The sequence below is a fragment of the Carassius carassius genome, chromosome 24 (assembly GCF_963082965.1).
Source record: "Carassius carassius chromosome 24, fCarCar2.1, whole genome shotgun sequence".
Lineage (NCBI taxonomy): Eukaryota > Metazoa > Chordata > Actinopteri > Cypriniformes > Cyprinidae > Carassius > Carassius carassius.
This window is the reverse complement of record NC_081778.1, coordinates 13,503,837-13,521,586: the sequence shown is the minus strand read 5'-3', so window position 1 is coordinate 13,521,586 and position 17,750 is coordinate 13,503,837. Positions and strand designations below refer to the sequence as shown.

At 37.4% G+C, this 17,750-nt stretch overlaps 1 protein-coding gene across 2 annotated transcripts; it reads right to left on the bottom strand.

The window, feature by feature from the left end:
- Window positions 1-229: 229 nt before the first annotated feature.
- Window positions 230-17,040, bottom strand: LOC132102850 (kinesin-like protein KIFC3). 2 transcript variants are annotated; one of them, XM_059507536.1, is made up of 20 exons: window positions 16,840-17,040; window positions 16,520-16,700; window positions 14,112-14,208; window positions 13,843-14,006; window positions 13,072-13,324; window positions 6,159-6,331; window positions 5,836-5,901; window positions 5,535-5,672; window positions 5,236-5,433; window positions 4,957-5,130; window positions 4,637-4,784; window positions 3,873-4,003; window positions 3,636-3,747; window positions 3,369-3,550; window positions 3,095-3,199; window positions 2,828-2,958; window positions 2,092-2,212; window positions 1,867-1,996; window positions 1,528-1,757; window positions 230-1,336 (listed from the first exon to the last, which is right to left on the bottom strand). In XM_059507536.1, the coding sequence occupies exons 2-20, from the start codon at window positions 16,616-16,618 to the stop codon at window positions 1,205-1,207; spliced, it is 2,784 nt and encodes a 927-aa protein (XP_059363519.1). In that variant the 5' UTR covers window positions 16,619-16,700; window positions 16,840-17,040; the 3' UTR covers window positions 230-1,204. The 2 variants fall into 2 exon arrangements, with proteins under 2 accessions (XP_059363519.1, XP_059363520.1); XM_059507537.1 differs by having other exon boundaries at window positions 6,159-6,310; window positions 16,840-17,039.
- Between the last annotated feature and the right edge of the window lie 710 nt (window positions 17,041-17,750).

Below are 17,750 nucleotides of genomic sequence, written 5' to 3'. Positions count from 1 at the left end.
GAATAAATTAGTGAGTGTACTTGAGCCAGTCTCTTCAAACACTTGAATAAATCAAGTACATTTTTGCTTAAAGGAGGGTTAAATCAGTCTGTTATTAGATTTTTTTTTTTTTTTTTTTAGAATTATTCTGCCATTATTTTAAAGATGCACATTTTCCGAAACAAACAGATAGACCTACAGTACATTTTCAGTCAAAAGATAAGTTGTATGGACAGCACAAGTCTTTGACAATAAAGTGCATTCCTCACCCCCCTCTGTAACATGGCTTAACCTAAAAGACCAATGACATTTCACATTAAACGTAAACTTATCCTAATCATCCCAGAAAATTAATAATCATATATCATTTATTTAAATATATTGATATTTTAGATGTTTGTATGTTTATAATGAATAGATAATGAAAATATAATAAAATATATAATAATGTTTAAATGAAAAATGAGATGCTCACCACTAAGAGGTGCAATTGCACATAATATTGTGAAGTATAGATACCTCCGTTCTTATCTTTAGCAGATGGTTTCCTATCCAAATCCTGGCTTTATTTCCTCCTTCAGAACAGAGTGGTGCTATCAAATAACTCAAGAACCATCCTGTTCATGAATCACCACTTCAAGGGTTAAAAAAATGTGACCTTTCGGTTATTAGCATGGATCTTGAAATGCTAACATACCACCTTCGTCAGAAATAAAATCAGCAAATGCTGAACTGGCTGAACTCACAAACTCTGAACCTAATAAAAGACATCCTGGCTGGTTCAACACACATAATCCTATCAGAAGTCCACACCAATCATACACTAAAAATATATCGTTTGGCCATTACTTCCTAGACTATATATTATACCAAATAATTTCAAGTTTTTTGAGTATATATCAAGCATTACACAAGATTTTATGTAAGATTTACTGAAATATCATCACCAGTCTTCCCTGTTGAGCATTTTCTGTAATACATTGCACTTATGGTGACAGAGAGCTTGTCTTGATATTGGTGTTGGTGAGACTTTGACATGCAGATCAGCTGAAGGAGAAAAGCCATTGCTAGGTAGCGGGAAGAAACTAGAACGTATGTTTCCAGAATTGTAGCCCTTGAGTAGGTTTGGAAACCTCAGCCACGGGTTAAAAAGTGCAAGACTTTTCCATCTGCACTTGAGATGATGCTATTTCTGGTGTTTACTTGTGAGGGTCGATGGTATGCATTAATTTTTACTTTCATTATGTCCAGCTGTCTCGATTTTTCGGGCAGCAGGGCCCAGCTCCACCTTACACACTCGCTGGGCAAACTTTAGCGAGCACAGGGTCTCTCCAACGTTGCTCTCAAGAGAAGAAACCTAAAGAAGACAAATTATTTGTACGTGAGCACTGTTGTTCATTGGCTTTATTTAAAAGCTGAAATTATTAGTTAGGTGGTGCTTTAACCCTATGCTCAAACCAAATCTGGGTTACTGTATTTTTAAACCTTGCTTTTAACCCTAGACTCTGCTGTCAGGGTTATCTAGTGAGTCTCTGTAAATCTTTGTACCTGAACAACCATGGCGGTTTTGTTGCCTTTTCCCAGTGAGTCCTGCAGCAGGTAGGTGAGTCGTGAGTTCCTGAAGGGTATGTGAGTCTGGTGGGCCTTCAACGCCTGGATCACATCTCCTAGAGCCAGCAGCGAGCGGTTGATATTCTGGGCTTCCTTCAGTCTCTCCCCCTCTGCCCCAGATTTCCACACCCTTTCAGAACCAGCCAGATCCACAAGATTCAGCTTGCCTGCAAAAGAGAGGTCAAGAGAATAAGGTCATTCAAGGATAGCGAGGGCTTCTTGAAGGGGAACTCATGCAACTTAAGCAATCTAAAGATGCAGAATCTTTGGACTGACCGGTGGTTTTGGCTCCACTGGCGAGGTCTGTGCCCAGCACAGTCACAGTGAGCAAGGCATGAGACCGAGAGCTATGCTGGTTCATCTGTGTTCCAAATGTAATCCTGTTCTTTCGAGCTATGGCCAAAATCTGCAACAAAAACAACAACAACAACAACAGATGATTGGAGAGAATGGTTTTTGTATAGTCAGCATTATCTTGACAGATGCCACCTTGGGACTCACTTTCTTGATATGCTGGAAGCTTTTGACCTCCATGACCCTGAGTCCTGGCACGTGGAGCTGACCCGTCCCATCAGGGTTGATCTTGATGTCAAGTTTCTCTCCATCCTTACTGAGCAGATCTCTGATGGCAACAAAACAATGTTGATGATTTAATTTTAATAAACTCATTGTGTCAAACTCACACCCTTGAAAACCCTGTCATTAAACCAAAACTGAGAAAAGTTCATTAAACGACTAATAGAAAAAGGGAAGATATGTTTGCCAGTGAGGTTTGTTCTTGCATGTCAAGCAAGTACAGTTGAGTTTTCACTTACTATATTGGATTTGCTTTATGTATGTTTATATATGAATAATAGCCCAATTTAAATCTGTCTATTATAAAATGCAATCATGTCTCATCAAAAGACTTCAATTAAAACACTCAATTCATGTTTTGAAGTATCAAACTTTGGTTGAATACACTTTTAAGGCAAGGAATGAAATCACGTGTCATAAAAATATCTTTATTAGTGTTTTAAAGATGAATGGAAATCTTATGAGTTTGGAACGATGTGAGGGTGAGTGATTTATGACAGAATTTTCATTTTTGGGTGAACTAACCCTTTAATATTCCTCATAAATATCAGGTTATTTCATGAGCTGACAGCTCACTTTACTGAATGCTTCTAACATTTTCTTTTTTAATTACCAACAATTACCATAGATTTTGCCATTATGAAGAGGTAAAATGCAATACCTCAGGACCTCATTGTAAATTTCCACTGAACTGACACTGATGGTGAATGTCCACATGTCTTTTCTTTCCTCAATCTCATTGAACAGGTGTTTCAGGGCTCGCTGGTTGATGCCGGGGTTCTCAACAGTACCCTGAGCAGGCACAGATGGTTAACCAGACCTGACAGACTTACTGAATAATTAATGGAAACAGATCATCTGGGTCTAAAGTATGAAATTGGAACCGTGTGTTATGACAGGTATATAGTTACAGATCCCCATGTGTTACCTCCATAGTATAGGTCTTGCCAGATCCTGTCTGGCCATAAGCAAAGATGCAAACATGATATCCATCTATACAGGATGTGATGAGCGGCTCAATTTCCTGGAACACCTGAGAGATAAAGAAAATCATATTAAAAGAGTTATTTTGAGTTTTTAGTTTTTAATTTTTTTATTTATTTAGACATAATAGTAATGAATTTTAATATTGGTCATTAAAATGACAATATTGGTGACAGCAAGGTAGTTTTTAATGTCAATATGATTTATACCCTGCTTACCTCTTCTTGAGTGGCTTGAGGATGAAACACTTTATCCAGTTCAAAGTTTTTGGCTTTTCCTTTGCTTAGAACTGTAAGTGCAGATTCATTATTGGGGTCTGTTGTCACAATTACTGTTTGGCCTTCCTCATGTTGATCTTCCTTCAGTACTGGCTTTACACGGCACAGCACACGGATATTACCTGGTGAAATGAAAATAAAAACACTTCTTTTAGATTTTGCTCATTTTTTATTTTTTAGATATTAAAAATAGTGAATGCTGCCTACCTTTAAGCTCAACCAGCTGCTCGTGGTACTTCCTGCGGAGAGCTACCTCCTTTCTGTATTTTTCCATAAGTTCTTTGTTGGCCTCTGACATTTCATTTATACCTGCCATAATCTGTGGTTATATTAGAAAATGATTCATAAATGACAGCAACAGATATAATGTGACTATATCAACTCTTAGATCTTAGAAGTTCTCCAAGTAGTACAAGTTTGTGCGGAAGTATGGTGTTTAGTTACCTGTTTCTTGGCTTCTTTGATAGCTGTTCCATAGAAGTCAGAAAAGTTGCGGACCTGGCTGCGAAGGCTGGCATAATCGGTCTTCATGGTATGTAATGTGGGAGGGAGAGCACTCAGGCGCTTCTGGAGGGCTGGTAATTTCACATATAAACATGCACTAAGCTGAATACATTGCTGCACATTTAACAATGTCAACAGAAGGGGCGCTCATGAGCACACTCAGAAGACAATGTCAAGCGCAATTCCAGAAATCACCAAAACCATTTTATAGGAACAGTCAACCCACAAAATTAGCTGAAAGTGGTGCCACACAAAGAGAAGAATGAGTTTGTTTCCTAATCAGAGCATATTTGGAGAAATTTACATCACTTGCTCCCTAACGGATCCACTGCAGTGAATGGGTGCCGTCAGAATGAGAGTTCATATAGCTGATAAAAACATCAGAATTATCCACAAATGATCAACGTGACTTTAATTCAATAGTACATCTATTGTGAAGTAAGAAACTGCATGTTATAAATAATTATAATAATAATAAAAACATTATTCAGACATTTTTATGCTAAAATGTGAAATTATTATTCCATAATAACACTGGATAGGATCCGTTGGTGAGTAAGTGATGTAATGCTAAAATGTCTGGATGCAGAATGCCTGAGAGCGAGTACATTTTCAGCATATTTTCATGTTTGTATTGTCTGTTCCTTTAAGAAACAGATATAAACCATAGGAATTGTACTATATTTACAGTAAACTAAACTCACTTGTGAACTGATCCTGCAAGCTCTGGAGATGCTCCTGAGAGCAGTTAGCTGCCGCTTTAACAGCCCCTTCTTTCTTTTCCTCAAGATGTCCAATCTCCTTCAGCAGCTCCTCCCTTAATGTCCCAATCTCCCTCTCATATGCAGTAATCTGTGGAGCCAGTACTTTTTAAAGGAGCTGAGGTTTTCTACAGTTGTGTTCTGACATGTACTGTATAAATTATGACTTTTGTATCTGAGATCCCAGCAACAGAGTTGGAGTTATTTTGCTGCAGTTATACTGTATGTACAATCATAAAAACAAATGGATAATGCTTAAAAACCTTGTGCTGTAAATTGCAGCTGACTTCATCTGAATGTCTGATGTTCTCCTCCAAATGTCGGCATCGTTCTCTCTGATTGCTTAGCTTCTCAGAAAGCTGTTCATTCTGTTGTCTGGCTTCGGATAGTTGGCGTAGAGTTGAAGGTGACTCTAGCTCCACAGTTTGAGTAACATACTACAGGAATAAAAGTTTTTTTTTTTTTTTTTTTTTTTTTTTTATCAAGTTCATTGTTGTTGTATTTTTAGGTTTTTAAAGTTCTTAATCTTGAATTTTTCTTACTTTAACCACAGGTTCCTTGTTGCGTTCTTTGTCCAATTCAAGCCTCAGCTCTCTCACGCACTCCTCTCGTCTCCTGAGCTCTTCTGCTTTTCTCCAGTTGCTTTGCTCCCTCTGCTGCTCCAGACGCGACAGCTGCTCTGTCTGCTGCTGCAGTGAACTCTCCAGCTGCAGAACGCGACTGCGCAGGTTCTCATTTTCCTGCAGGATAGGACAGTAAGCTAAAGAAAAACTTATGCAAAACAAGGAGTTTTGATGTGCTAGATTTAAAGTATACCCAGTGAATTAAAAGCCAGAATTACCTTGATGAGCACAGAGCTGGACTGGGAAGGGATGACTGACAGCTGCTGCAGAAGACCTTGTGTCACTGTGAGGCTATGTTTCAAACTCTCATTCTCTGCTGATAAGCAAAGCACTCGTTTTTCTGAGTCTGTTACTCCCTGGTGAAAAGAAAACACACCCCATAAAAAGTCAGAGCTGACCTGGAAAAGAAGTATCTAATGAAACAACCCAGATAAACTCGTTTTGAAACTGTCTGGCCTGGTTTGTGATGTGCTCAGTTTCGAATGCAGAGCACTGGAACAGATTCTTCCAAAAGCTTACCGATGCAACTCGAAGTTTGGACAGCTCCTCTTCTCTTTCTTCAATACGGCTCTTCAGCTCATCAATCTACAGGGACAAAATCAATGCAGTCAGCTTAGCAAGTCTGGAAAGAAAAATGGGATACTGTATGATCAGATAAATGGAGGAAATGTGCAGCCAACAGATTACAGCAGAGCTTAAAACTTGATTCTGAAAACCCAAAATACTTTTAGGATTATTGGTGTGGTAGACATGCTATTTAAAACACTAAGTGGGTTGAATGAGCAGAGGAATGGATAGAATAGGTGACTGAATGAATAGAGGGAAAGTATAATGCTGAGCACCTGCTGTTGGAAAGCCTGTACTTTAGTATGCCGATCTCGTTCTCTCTGCTCCAGCTGGGAATGAAGCAAACGCAGCTCTCCTCTCAGCTGACTCTTCTCTACTTGCAGCCCGCATAGGGACTGAACCAACTTATGCAACCCATCCGGATATGCTGCAGGAAGTATGCAGTCACCTACACACACACACACACACACACACACACACACACACACACACACACACACACACACACACACACACACACACACACACACACACACACACACACACACACACACACACACACACACACACACACACACACACACACACACACACACACACACACACACACACACACACACACACACACACACACACACACACATGTCATATGTTTAGAGTGGAATTTCAAAAGTACACTGAAACACTTTAAAACAATTTTCACTAAGACATTGTAGTAAACTTCACAAAAATTATAAAGAACAGCAAGTAAGATTCAATTTTAAAGTAGACTGAAATATAATTTTCTTGTCAAATGTACTCCAATAATTTTTGCTTTATTTAAAACTTAATAATTCATCATTTATAGTATAACTTATTCATATGACTGAGAGTCATTTGGATAAGAATGATAAACTTAGATAAAAATAAACTTTGAGAAAGAATTATTTGTTAACAGCCTTTGTATAAGAAATAAAAATAGTAAGAAATTCCAGTATTACCGTATCCTGCCATTAAATGTATGTGCATAAATTTTGTTAATAAATAATACTTTGACATATCAATATGTCAATTGACAAAATGGTAGATTAATGAAGAATAACAAATATAAATTAAATTATAAATAATATAAATAAGTTTTTAGAGTGGATTTAAAAACAGGTTGAGGCGGTTCTGATGTGTGAGGGGAGACTATTCCAAAGTTTTGAGCCGACAACATTCCTAGGAACATGCAGCAATTCAGAATTAGTAGATTTGAGCAATCTCGACAAAGTATGTGGCTGTAACAACTCGGTTAAGTACAGTGGGGCCAGACTGTGAAGAGATATAAAAACAAACAGTAGAATTTTAAAATAAATTCTGTACTTTACTAGAAGCCAATGAAGTGAGATTAAAACCTGTGTAATAGTCTCATATTTGCACTTTCCAGTAAGAAGTCGAGCTGCTGCATTCTGGACTAACTGCAGACGAGAAACACAGGACTGAGGAAGACCAACATACAGAGAATTACAGTAGTAGGCCTGGATGTAACAAATGCGTGTATTGCTATTCCAAGCTTCCTTAATGATAGAAATGACTTCACTTGTCAAATTTAAGGTTATTGTCAAATCAAGTTTCTGACACGGGTGGTACTATATGATGACAGAGATGTAGTTTTGAAGTCGTGTACACTATGATCATTAGGACCAAACATAATGAATTCTGTTTTGTTCTCATTAAGGCAAAAAAAAAAAACCTTGTAAGCCAAATTTCAGGTCCTTCAGGCAATCGAAAATGGGCTTAATGGCATACTTATTACAACGCTTTAAGGTGATGTAAATTTGGGTGTCATCTGCATATAAATGGAAAGAGACCCCATGCTTGGTAAAAATAAACCCTAATGGAAGCATATAAATTAAGAAAAATACCGGACCAAGAATCAATCCTTGGGGTACACCAGATCTTAAAAGCATCTCAGAGAAGGAATGATGTCCAATGTTGATGACATATCTCCTATTGGTAAGATATGACCTAAACCACTGTAATACTGTTCCATGTAAACCAACACATGCCTCAAGACAAGATTTAAGAATATCATGGTTGACCAGATCAAAGGCAGAGCTAAAGTCTAACAAGACCAGAGCAATAGACTGGCCAGAGTCCATTGTCAACATGACATCTGTAACGATATACAACCTTCATTCGGAAGAAGGAGGCGGGAACCGGCGGACAATCAAAAACATTTTAATAACAAAATAAACACAAAAACAGCGCACCAGCCCCTCACGGACGACTGGTGCGCGCAAATAAAACCAAAACACAACTAAAAGCCCAGGCCTGGTCCTCTCTCGTCCTTCACTGTCGTCGCTCCAGTTTTATATCCTTCCATCTCCTCCATGGGCCTCGAGACCGGTGGGTCGAACAGGTGTAGTTCATCTCCAATCACTCCCCCGGCCTCGCTCCCATGTCCCTCGGCCCCGCCCCACTCGTCACAACATCATTTAGAACTCTTAAGATGGCCGACTCTGTGCTGTGGAAAGGCTTAAAACCAGACTTAAATTTTCAGACAATTTTGAGACAAATAAGATTGAAGTTGATTTAAGACAATTTTCTCAAGAATTTTTTATAAAAAGGGCAAATAGACTTGTATCTTTTTTCCCACTTATGTTACGCCCTTTTACAGGTCTGCCTAATGGAACGAGTGATATCATTATGCCAAGGTAATGGATAATGTTTATGTTTATTCATCTTTAATGGTGCGATAAAGTTTAAGATATTAGAGCAAGTATTGTTAAAGATACTAAGATGCTCGTTTATATCCAGGTGAACGGTAAGAGTGTTCATATCCTAATGGCACCTAATATCTCATACTTTGAAGAGAATTCTTTACCTGAGCAGTCTTTAAATATACAAGTCCATCGTGGCAATGATGATTGACTTGGGATATATACATCAAGAGACACTGAGAACAATATGGGCAGATGATCGGATATGCCAGCGTCCTCAATTTTTATATCCAGCACTGACATGCCATGAGATAAATTCAAGTCCAAAGTATGTCCCTGAGCATGAGTAGGTCCAGTCCAAAGTATGTCCCCGAGCATGAGTAGGTCCAGACCCATTGCACAAAGTCAACAGAATCGAATAAACTGAGAAAGTCTTTGATTAGTGGTTTGGAGTCACAGCACACATGGATGTTAAAGTCTCCCAGTATTAAAATCCTATTGTGACTGGTGACAATTTCACTCATAAATTGAGCAAATTCATTTAGAAATTCCTTATTTATGTTGGGTGGTCTGCAAAATGACTGCAAAAATCACAGGGCTGACTAGAGAAAGTTGACACAGCAGAACCTCAAAACAACTACATGTCAGAGGTCATGGGCAGACTGGTCAGAGATGATAGAAATGCAACAGAAACTCAAATTACCACTTGTTACAACCAAGGTATTCAGAAAACCATCTCTGAACACACAACACGTCGAACCCTGAAGCAGATGGGCTACAGCAGCAGAAGACCACACCGGGGGCCGCTCCGTCAGCTAAGAACAGGAAACGGAGGCTACAATTTACACAGGCTCACCAAAACTGGACAATAGAAAATTGGAAAAATGTTGCCTGGTCTGAGTCTCTATTTCTGCTGTGACATTCAGATGGTAGGGTCAGAATTTGGCGTTAAGAACATGAAAGCATAAATCCATCCTGTCTTGTCTCAATGGTTCAGGCTGGTGGTGGTGGTGTAATGGTGTGGGGGATATTTTCTTTATTTATATTTTCCTTAGTACCAATTGAGCATCGTTTAAATGTTACAGACTACCTTAATATTGTTGCTGACCATGTCCATCCCTTTATGACTACAGCCCATCTTCTGATGGCTACTTCCAGCAGGATAATGCACCATGTCACAAAGCTCAAATCATCTCAGATTGGTTTCTTGAATATGGCAAGGAGTTCACTTTACTCAAATGGCCTCCACAGTCACCAGATCTCAATCCAATAGAGCAGTTTTGGGATGTGGTGGAACGAGAGATTTGCATCATGAATGTGCAGCCAACAAATCTGCAGCAACTGCGTGATGATATCAAGTCAATATGGACCAAAATCCCTGAGGAATGTTTCCAACACCTTGTTGAATCTATGCCATGAGAAATTAAGGCAGTTCTGAAGAAAAAAAGGGGGTCCAACTATATATATATATATATATATAAAAGAAGTATTTTAAATAATTTAATAATCCATATTGACTTTAACTCAATTAAATGATTAATCCAATAAAGTGGTAATAGATATAAAAAAGCAATAGATAAACTGAAATTGTAATAATTAAGCACCTTATATTGCATAGATAAATATCATATATTTTATCATGATTTTTTGCCACATAAAGTAAATGTTTTTTTTTCTTCTAGTTATTCTAACATTTTTAATTGAATTATTTTTTAATAATCTAATTCCAGGCTCTTTTAATTTACATGAACAATCGACTGCTTAATTAATTTCTCAGCTGATTTATGGATTTTCCTCCACACCCAAAAGGGTATAAATATTACAGAGAAAAGCTTATATACACATTTTTATTGTTTTATGAATGTGTTTTATGAAGATCACCCAAGTTTTTTATTAAATTTTTTATAACAACATCAAAAATAAAATTGTATCTCCTAGATGCCAACTGTATTTCATGGAGAACATTTGTAAACTTTGTGAACTTTTGAGAACACTGTTTCTTCTCCAGAGTTTGCCAAGATACCAAATCAAAGCTCAAATTTTGTTCCAGTTGTTCTTTATTTTACATTTTTATAAGAACTCGATTAAGCAAAACTCCATTAAGCAACAAATTCAAGGCAATATCAACGAGTTTTGAACTCGAAGGCCTGTGCAACGTGCGGACTAACTCCTCTGAAACATTTTACTTAGTTTCCCGCCGTTAATTATGGATATGCTGAGTAAGAGATGCTGTCTTTTCCTGTGCTGTGAACTAATTACTGAGGCAGGCGCTGTCAGACAGGTGCTGCAGGTGAAGCGATTGGATTGGTGAGATGGATGAATGGAGACTTGTTAACGGGGATCCCACTGCAAATGTGGTGGAAGACCAAACGTGACGAGGAACAGCCTTAAACAAAATAATGCTAAATAAATATTACACAATGACTTAGTTCTACTACTGTAGGCTGACTGGTCTCTTTCTCGTAACAAAATAAACCTGAAATCATTCAAGCATATTTACACTCTTAAAATATAAAGCTTTCAGTTTTTGAAGAATGGATATTCAAAAACAAAATTTATGTCACAGTTTCATCTGTTGAACACAAAAGAAGATATTTTAAAGAATATTGTCAACCAAAATGTTGACACCGAAGTCAATGGCTACCGTCAACTGCCTGGTTACCAACATTCTTCAAAATATTCAAACTCATAAAGGTTTGGAGCAACTTGAGGAGGGTGAGTAAACGTTTTGGGTGAACTATCCCTTTAAAGGTTCTTCATGGAACCACTGATGCCAATACTATATTTAAATAACTAGTAGCAGCGGTGCACATGACATTAAGCTCTGCTAGTATTTGTAAGTGCACTTGATTTTGTAAGAAAAAAAACCTCTCACAATGTTTTATTCATTTCTGTGAGCCACTGAGAAACAAGCCTAGTGCTGCAGACAAGTGACAGCCATACAGATGGACATTTTTACTACATGGCTAAACTATTGAAAAATATAGTCAAATATTGAGGTCTCAGAAGCAACAAACACATGTATTCCCAATCCCATGAGGCATTTAGACATCTGATTAACATGAATCATATCTGTATTTCAGGCTGATACTGAATTTTCTGAAATGTGGGTATCATGACAAAGGGGCTATAGATTTAACATAGCCCAGTAAGTCTTGCTGTAAGATAACCAGCAACTAGCTTTCTCCCTTTTTTCTATACATAGGTATGCAAATAGCACATAAATTCATTTGACATATATTTCATTATATAATAGTAGACATTTGAACAGTGTTTGATTCTTTCTTTTGGAGGGATTTTAAAACCCTGAAATGGAGTTGTATTTTCTCAGCTAGCTTCTTCTCAATCACATGTTGAGAATAATATCTATAATTGCGTTGAAGGGTTTGTTATGATGTAATTATACAGAACTCAAATATCTGAGGATAGAAAGAGTGCAAAGACTCGACAAAAGCATTGACTTCAAAGAAAGCAGTAGATAGCATAAATGCAGCACTAATAAACAACGTTTGGTGTGCATTGGTGTGGATGCTAGTAATTGTTATAGTTTTCTTCATAATTATCATTTTTGGTGTGAACCAAACTTTAGATAAAAAATGGCCATAAAGTAGTTGTGCATTTCCATGAATGTGTTAGTTGATTTCACATACTTCTGGGAGTCCAGATGCTGGATGCACAACTGCCATGAAGATGAACCAGATCAGATAGCTTTCATCAGAATCTCAGACCTCCTTTAAAACACCCCTGGGTTTAATATACTGTAGCTCAGTAAATCCTGATGGCATACGCACATCATGTGCATCCACTGAACTACAAAGACAAGTACATCTGACATCGAATTAGTGCAAGAGACAATTTAAACCAATGCAGTGTTTAATAGTGAGTCTGGCTGGCAGGTGACAGAGGAACACCTGGTGAAGTCTGAAGAGAAACAGACCGCCAGAGAGTCCAGATGCCCTCTGTAGCTCTAAGGTCAATGCCAGTTTCTAAAGCCATCTGTCTGCTATTTTTAGCACCTTTCTCCAGTGTTCTTAATTAAATAATTTTTTTTAGCTGTGCACATGATCTGAATGGGTCCTCGTTTCTTTTACCATTGACGTCAAACTACAAGATTCAGAATCCAAACAGCAAACAGCACATGATATCACCTAGAGCTATATTAAATTGATAAAATTCTATTCTAAAATTTTAAAATGATAAAACAACTATTTTCTTATTTTCTAACCTAAGAATAAAGTTAAGATTATTTCATATTTAAAAAAAATAATAATAATAAAATTAAAATATAAGGATGTATTTTTTTCTTAAGACAGAAAAAGTGAGCCAGAAATATAATTTTAAAGGCTGATACCTTCAGAGCGAACAGCAAGGACGGTAAAAAGTTTTAGCATCTTCCAACAAATCAATATCGAGGTAATAGCAGCATCTAATAAACTCATTGTTATTCACAGCTAAAATCTTCTCATTGAGATTCTGTAATTTCTTTAGGTTCAAAAGGTCTCACCCTCATTTTCAGACGATGGGCTCTGCTGCTGAGCGATCACTTCCTCCAGGCTGTTAATCACACTGTTCTTGTCTCTGAGGCGCTGGCGGTAGGAAGCACACAGGGCCTTCATTTTCCGCCGGTGCTGGACGCGGTGTCTGCGCAGCTGCAGACGGTACTGATCTGCCTGCTGCTGCAGCTGCTGCAGGTGGGAATATTGCTCCAGGAAACTCAGGAGGTGTGTCATCACAGACAGCAATGGAGACTCTGTCACCTGGAAAATACACATACAATTTTACTCAATTATTTAATAAAAGCTGTGCACTGAATAAAACATTTTTTTTTCATGTTCGACTAGATTTCTACACATTCTTTTAGAAAATGTTAAGCACACCAAATAAGGACACTACGTATATAAATTTTTTTGGTAATGAAAATGAGGCTCCAAGGGACATATAGCACAATCAATATTCAGCCCCATTTTACTTCATGAAAAAAATAAATATGGCACCCATCCTGATTAATGTCTAATGAGGTCCTTGACTTGGGTCATTGCAAGTCTTTTCTGTCATTTTTTCAAATTTGCTTATTCTTAAATGCAATAGCACTTCTTCAATCCACACAAATTCGAAGTATCATTCGTTACCATTGAACTAACTGTGCATTATAAGCATTATTACCATTATAACATTATAAGACAAAGTGTCTGTTCAAATATTACAAACTACCACTTCGCCAAATCACCCCCACAAGGAAATGTGGGCAAATGTAAATGTAGGTAGAGCTTTTCACCTTTTCATTTGGTTCTGCTGGAGAATTTGTAGCTCTTCTCTTTTCTGCCTCTTGCTTGAAAGACAGGAAAGCTGTTAATGGTGTTTTGGCAGGTAATCCATGACCTTCATTTAACTCATCATCTTCATCACTGAGGGACGTCCCATCACTATCACTACTGCTGCCTGAAATTTCACATTCAGTTATGGTTGTATACTGATTACACAGAACATCGTCTCTTTGTATTTAGATCATCATGTAACTAAACAACATTATGGAAACAATCTTACTCAAATCACTCAGACTTGTACACCCTCTTTTGCCCAACCCAGGGGTGTGGCTACCTTTCCCCTTCCTCTCTGTTTCCATGGAAACATGGCCAGGCCCCTGTCAGTTACAGGGAAGACGAATGTGATTATTGGAAGGTGTTAAAGCAACCCCTGAGGACATACGCAGTGTTGGGAAGGTTACTTTGGAAATGTAATAGGTTACAGATTACAAGTTACCCTGTTTAAAATGTAATAGTAGTGTAACTTTTTCAATTACTTTATTAAAGTAATGTAACTAATTACTTTTGTAAATTTGTGAAAATTAAAGAATAATAAATAAAAGCATATACATCAACTTAAATACAGTTATCTAATAAGCATGTGACGTATTCTGTGTAATAAAATCCTAAACATTGGTGTTTCTTTTAAACTGCTGTCTCTTTGTATATGATGATAGTTTTCTCAAAATAAGTAAAATGCACATGAAGTGACACAGAGCAGTTCTAGAAATTATGTTTATGTGCTCGTGTACTCCTATATTGAGATGGCAGAGGTTGAAAACACTGCGAGCTTCAGCAGGCCTATGTGTAGAAAATGAAACCATGTCTTTGCCATTAATTTACAGGAGGGGCGGACTGGGAAAAAAAATCAGACTGAAATTCAAACTCATACAAACAAATTCATGGACAAAACTATTTTTTATCTATTTTAAATCTTTAATTTGGGGACATGCAAAATAATTAAAAGTTCTCTCCTGAACTGCACCTTCACTTCCATTTTTCTCTTCAGTTTCTTTATTTTGCCCTGTTATGCATCTCTCTCATGACTTTAATACTCAAGATTGAACAAAACTATACTTTACAATACAATACTCTCTACAATACTACAATATCTTTATAGAAAAATCCTATATATAATCCATATTTGTCCCTTACAAAAATTAACCATGCTTTTATTAGCCTATATAAAAGTAAAATAACCTTGAGTCATTTATTTATTATTTTTTTGCAAATGGATTTGTATTTATTTTTAAATAAATACATTTGTAAAATAATTTTACATTTTTGGTTATCACAGTTAAACAATAGTAACCATTTTCTCTGGATTTATAGTTAAATATTAAAACGTTAATTTTCGTAAGGGTTGTGTTGTTGTCTGTCGTAGCTCCCCCTAAACCTATAAAAAAAATCTGAATTTTTTTCAGCTAAATTACTACTGTATCATTACAACAGATAATAATGATGTCCTTTATATAGTATTTTGAGTGATGACTGATGAGCAACGTGCTGCTGCTTGATTAAATAAATAAAAAAACAAAGACAAAAAAGCATCTTTACAGATGAAACTGACCTGAAACCCTGAACAGTAGTTCTGCTTCTCTGCTCCAGCTGTCCACTCTATTCTTTCTTTCTCTCTCTCTCTCTCTCTCTCTCTCACTCTCTCGCATTGATTACTCCGAGTCTGTAATCCAAACCGTTTGGCGGAGGCGCGGAGAGCGCGCGAGTCATGACTAACAATTCATGATTTATTAGAGATTTAATTATCAAATGGCGGATTCGCAAATTATCGCTTTAGTACATTCGGCAGGAAATTATACAATAATGATATTAATTGTCCCGGTTCTCCCGGTGTCCAGTCCGCGCCTGATTTCCACAGACACGCAGAATGTGGAACTCATATATTGCATTTTTGGGGCTTAATATTCACAGACACTAGTCCATGTCATGTTTTGATTCAAGTGTACTGACCTACTTTTGATTTAGTCATCCAAAATGTGGCATATTCCGTCCGCGTTAGGCATTCCCTTTTTATGACTGGATTCTACGAAACCAGACTGTGTTTTCGCATCCCGGAAATTATTAGGGCGGTATGTCTCAGAATAGTCAGTGCAATTTGGGAAAGAAATCAGTTAAATGTGTATGTGGATATGTGTAAATATTCAAATGTAATCCCCTTTGTAATCGTTAAAAATTTCATAAGTAACTGTAATTTAATTACTCATTTTTTCGTAGTAACTGTAACTAATTACAGTTACAATAATTGTGTAATTAAATTACGTAACGCCGTTACATGTAACTAGTTACTCCCCAACACTGGACATACGATACGTGACTGTGAATGCATGCATTATCGAATTCTCACTTTAACGAAACTGCCTGTTTTTATATTAATATTATATTTAATATCTAATATTATATTTTATATTTAATATTATATTGAATAAATAATATTTTATTAAAAACATTGTATTTTATATTTCAATTTATTTTATAAACATTTTATTATTTTTACTTAAATATAACATTTATGTTTTTTAATCAATCATTCAGTTTTTCTACCAAGACTTGTTTGCACACATTTTATGCAGACAATAGGGAATGCATATATTAGCATGTCTATCGGCCTCTGTCCGCTGCAGCCACACATACCTCCGGGGATTCTTTGCACACCCCCTCGAGCGCTGCCTCCTCCTCCTTTTTGAAAACAGTGTAGAAAATGTACACCAGCAGAGAATAGAAGGCATACATGTTTTCTGAGTAGAAGATGTTACAATGACAGCGGCTGGAAAGAAATGCTTTGGCTTCACAGCATCTCTCTGCTCTTTTCACACTGCAATGCAAACAGACAAGTGTTACTAAATCACTGCTCCAGAAGCAAATCCAGTACAACAATTCCAGTCTGAAAGATATTCCCATTGTCGTCAAGCTCCACAGAACGATGCTATTCCCAATGTTTTGCAGAGTCTTACCATCTGCTCAGGTTGATCCTCAACAACTGAAGTCACTGTATCCTCATTTTTCAGCTTTGAAGCTCTACACGGCGATTCTGCAGGCTTGTTTGTGCCTGTTCACCGGTGTTTTTGGGATTTGGATGGCAACACCAGCTCTTGACTATGCACATCTGTCCAACCTGCTATTCTTGGCTTCCCTTTTCCCCTCCTACTTTTCCTCCTCTCTCAATATCCATCTCTCTCCTCCCCCTTCCTCTCTCTCTCTCCTCTTGTTCAGTGCAGAGACGCCGTTCACTGCAGTGGTGGGGTAAAACTAATGGAAATTGATGAGAGAAGGAGAACAGGAAGTCAAGTGCTCAACAAAGCACTCTGATATTGCTATATTCAAATTGACAAGTATAGAAAGGGATTCTATGGTGATTAATCATAAAGAACCAAAAGTGTTTGTTACTTTCTTAGTTTCTACCACAGCGGGATTGTGAATTAACATAGACTCATACAGCTTAAAATCAGTTGATGATCTTTTGTGTTTGTAAGCAGAAGACAGTAGTGATAATAACTAGATTTTGACATTTTCTGAAGAAAATGCGAGTGGTGTTTTGTGGTGCAAAACTTGGGAACTAGGCTGCCAGAGTGTTGTTACGTGGTTAATAAGGTGTTCTGAGAGGTTTTAGCATGTTTTCTGCTGTGTTCAAGATGGTTTATATGTGTTAGGTGGCCACTAAGGTGTTCTGGGATTAAAGTGATCTTCCAGAATGCAATTTTGATGTAGGGGGAAAAGGGGGAAAGGGGAAAACCGACAAAGAGGAAAATTGCAGAAAAAACACGATTGGCCTACTTCTGTTTGACACAACAGGCAACCCTGATGACAGTGAAAGGCGAGAGAGGACCAGGCCTGGGACTTCACTTTGTTGTTTTGTTTACATTTA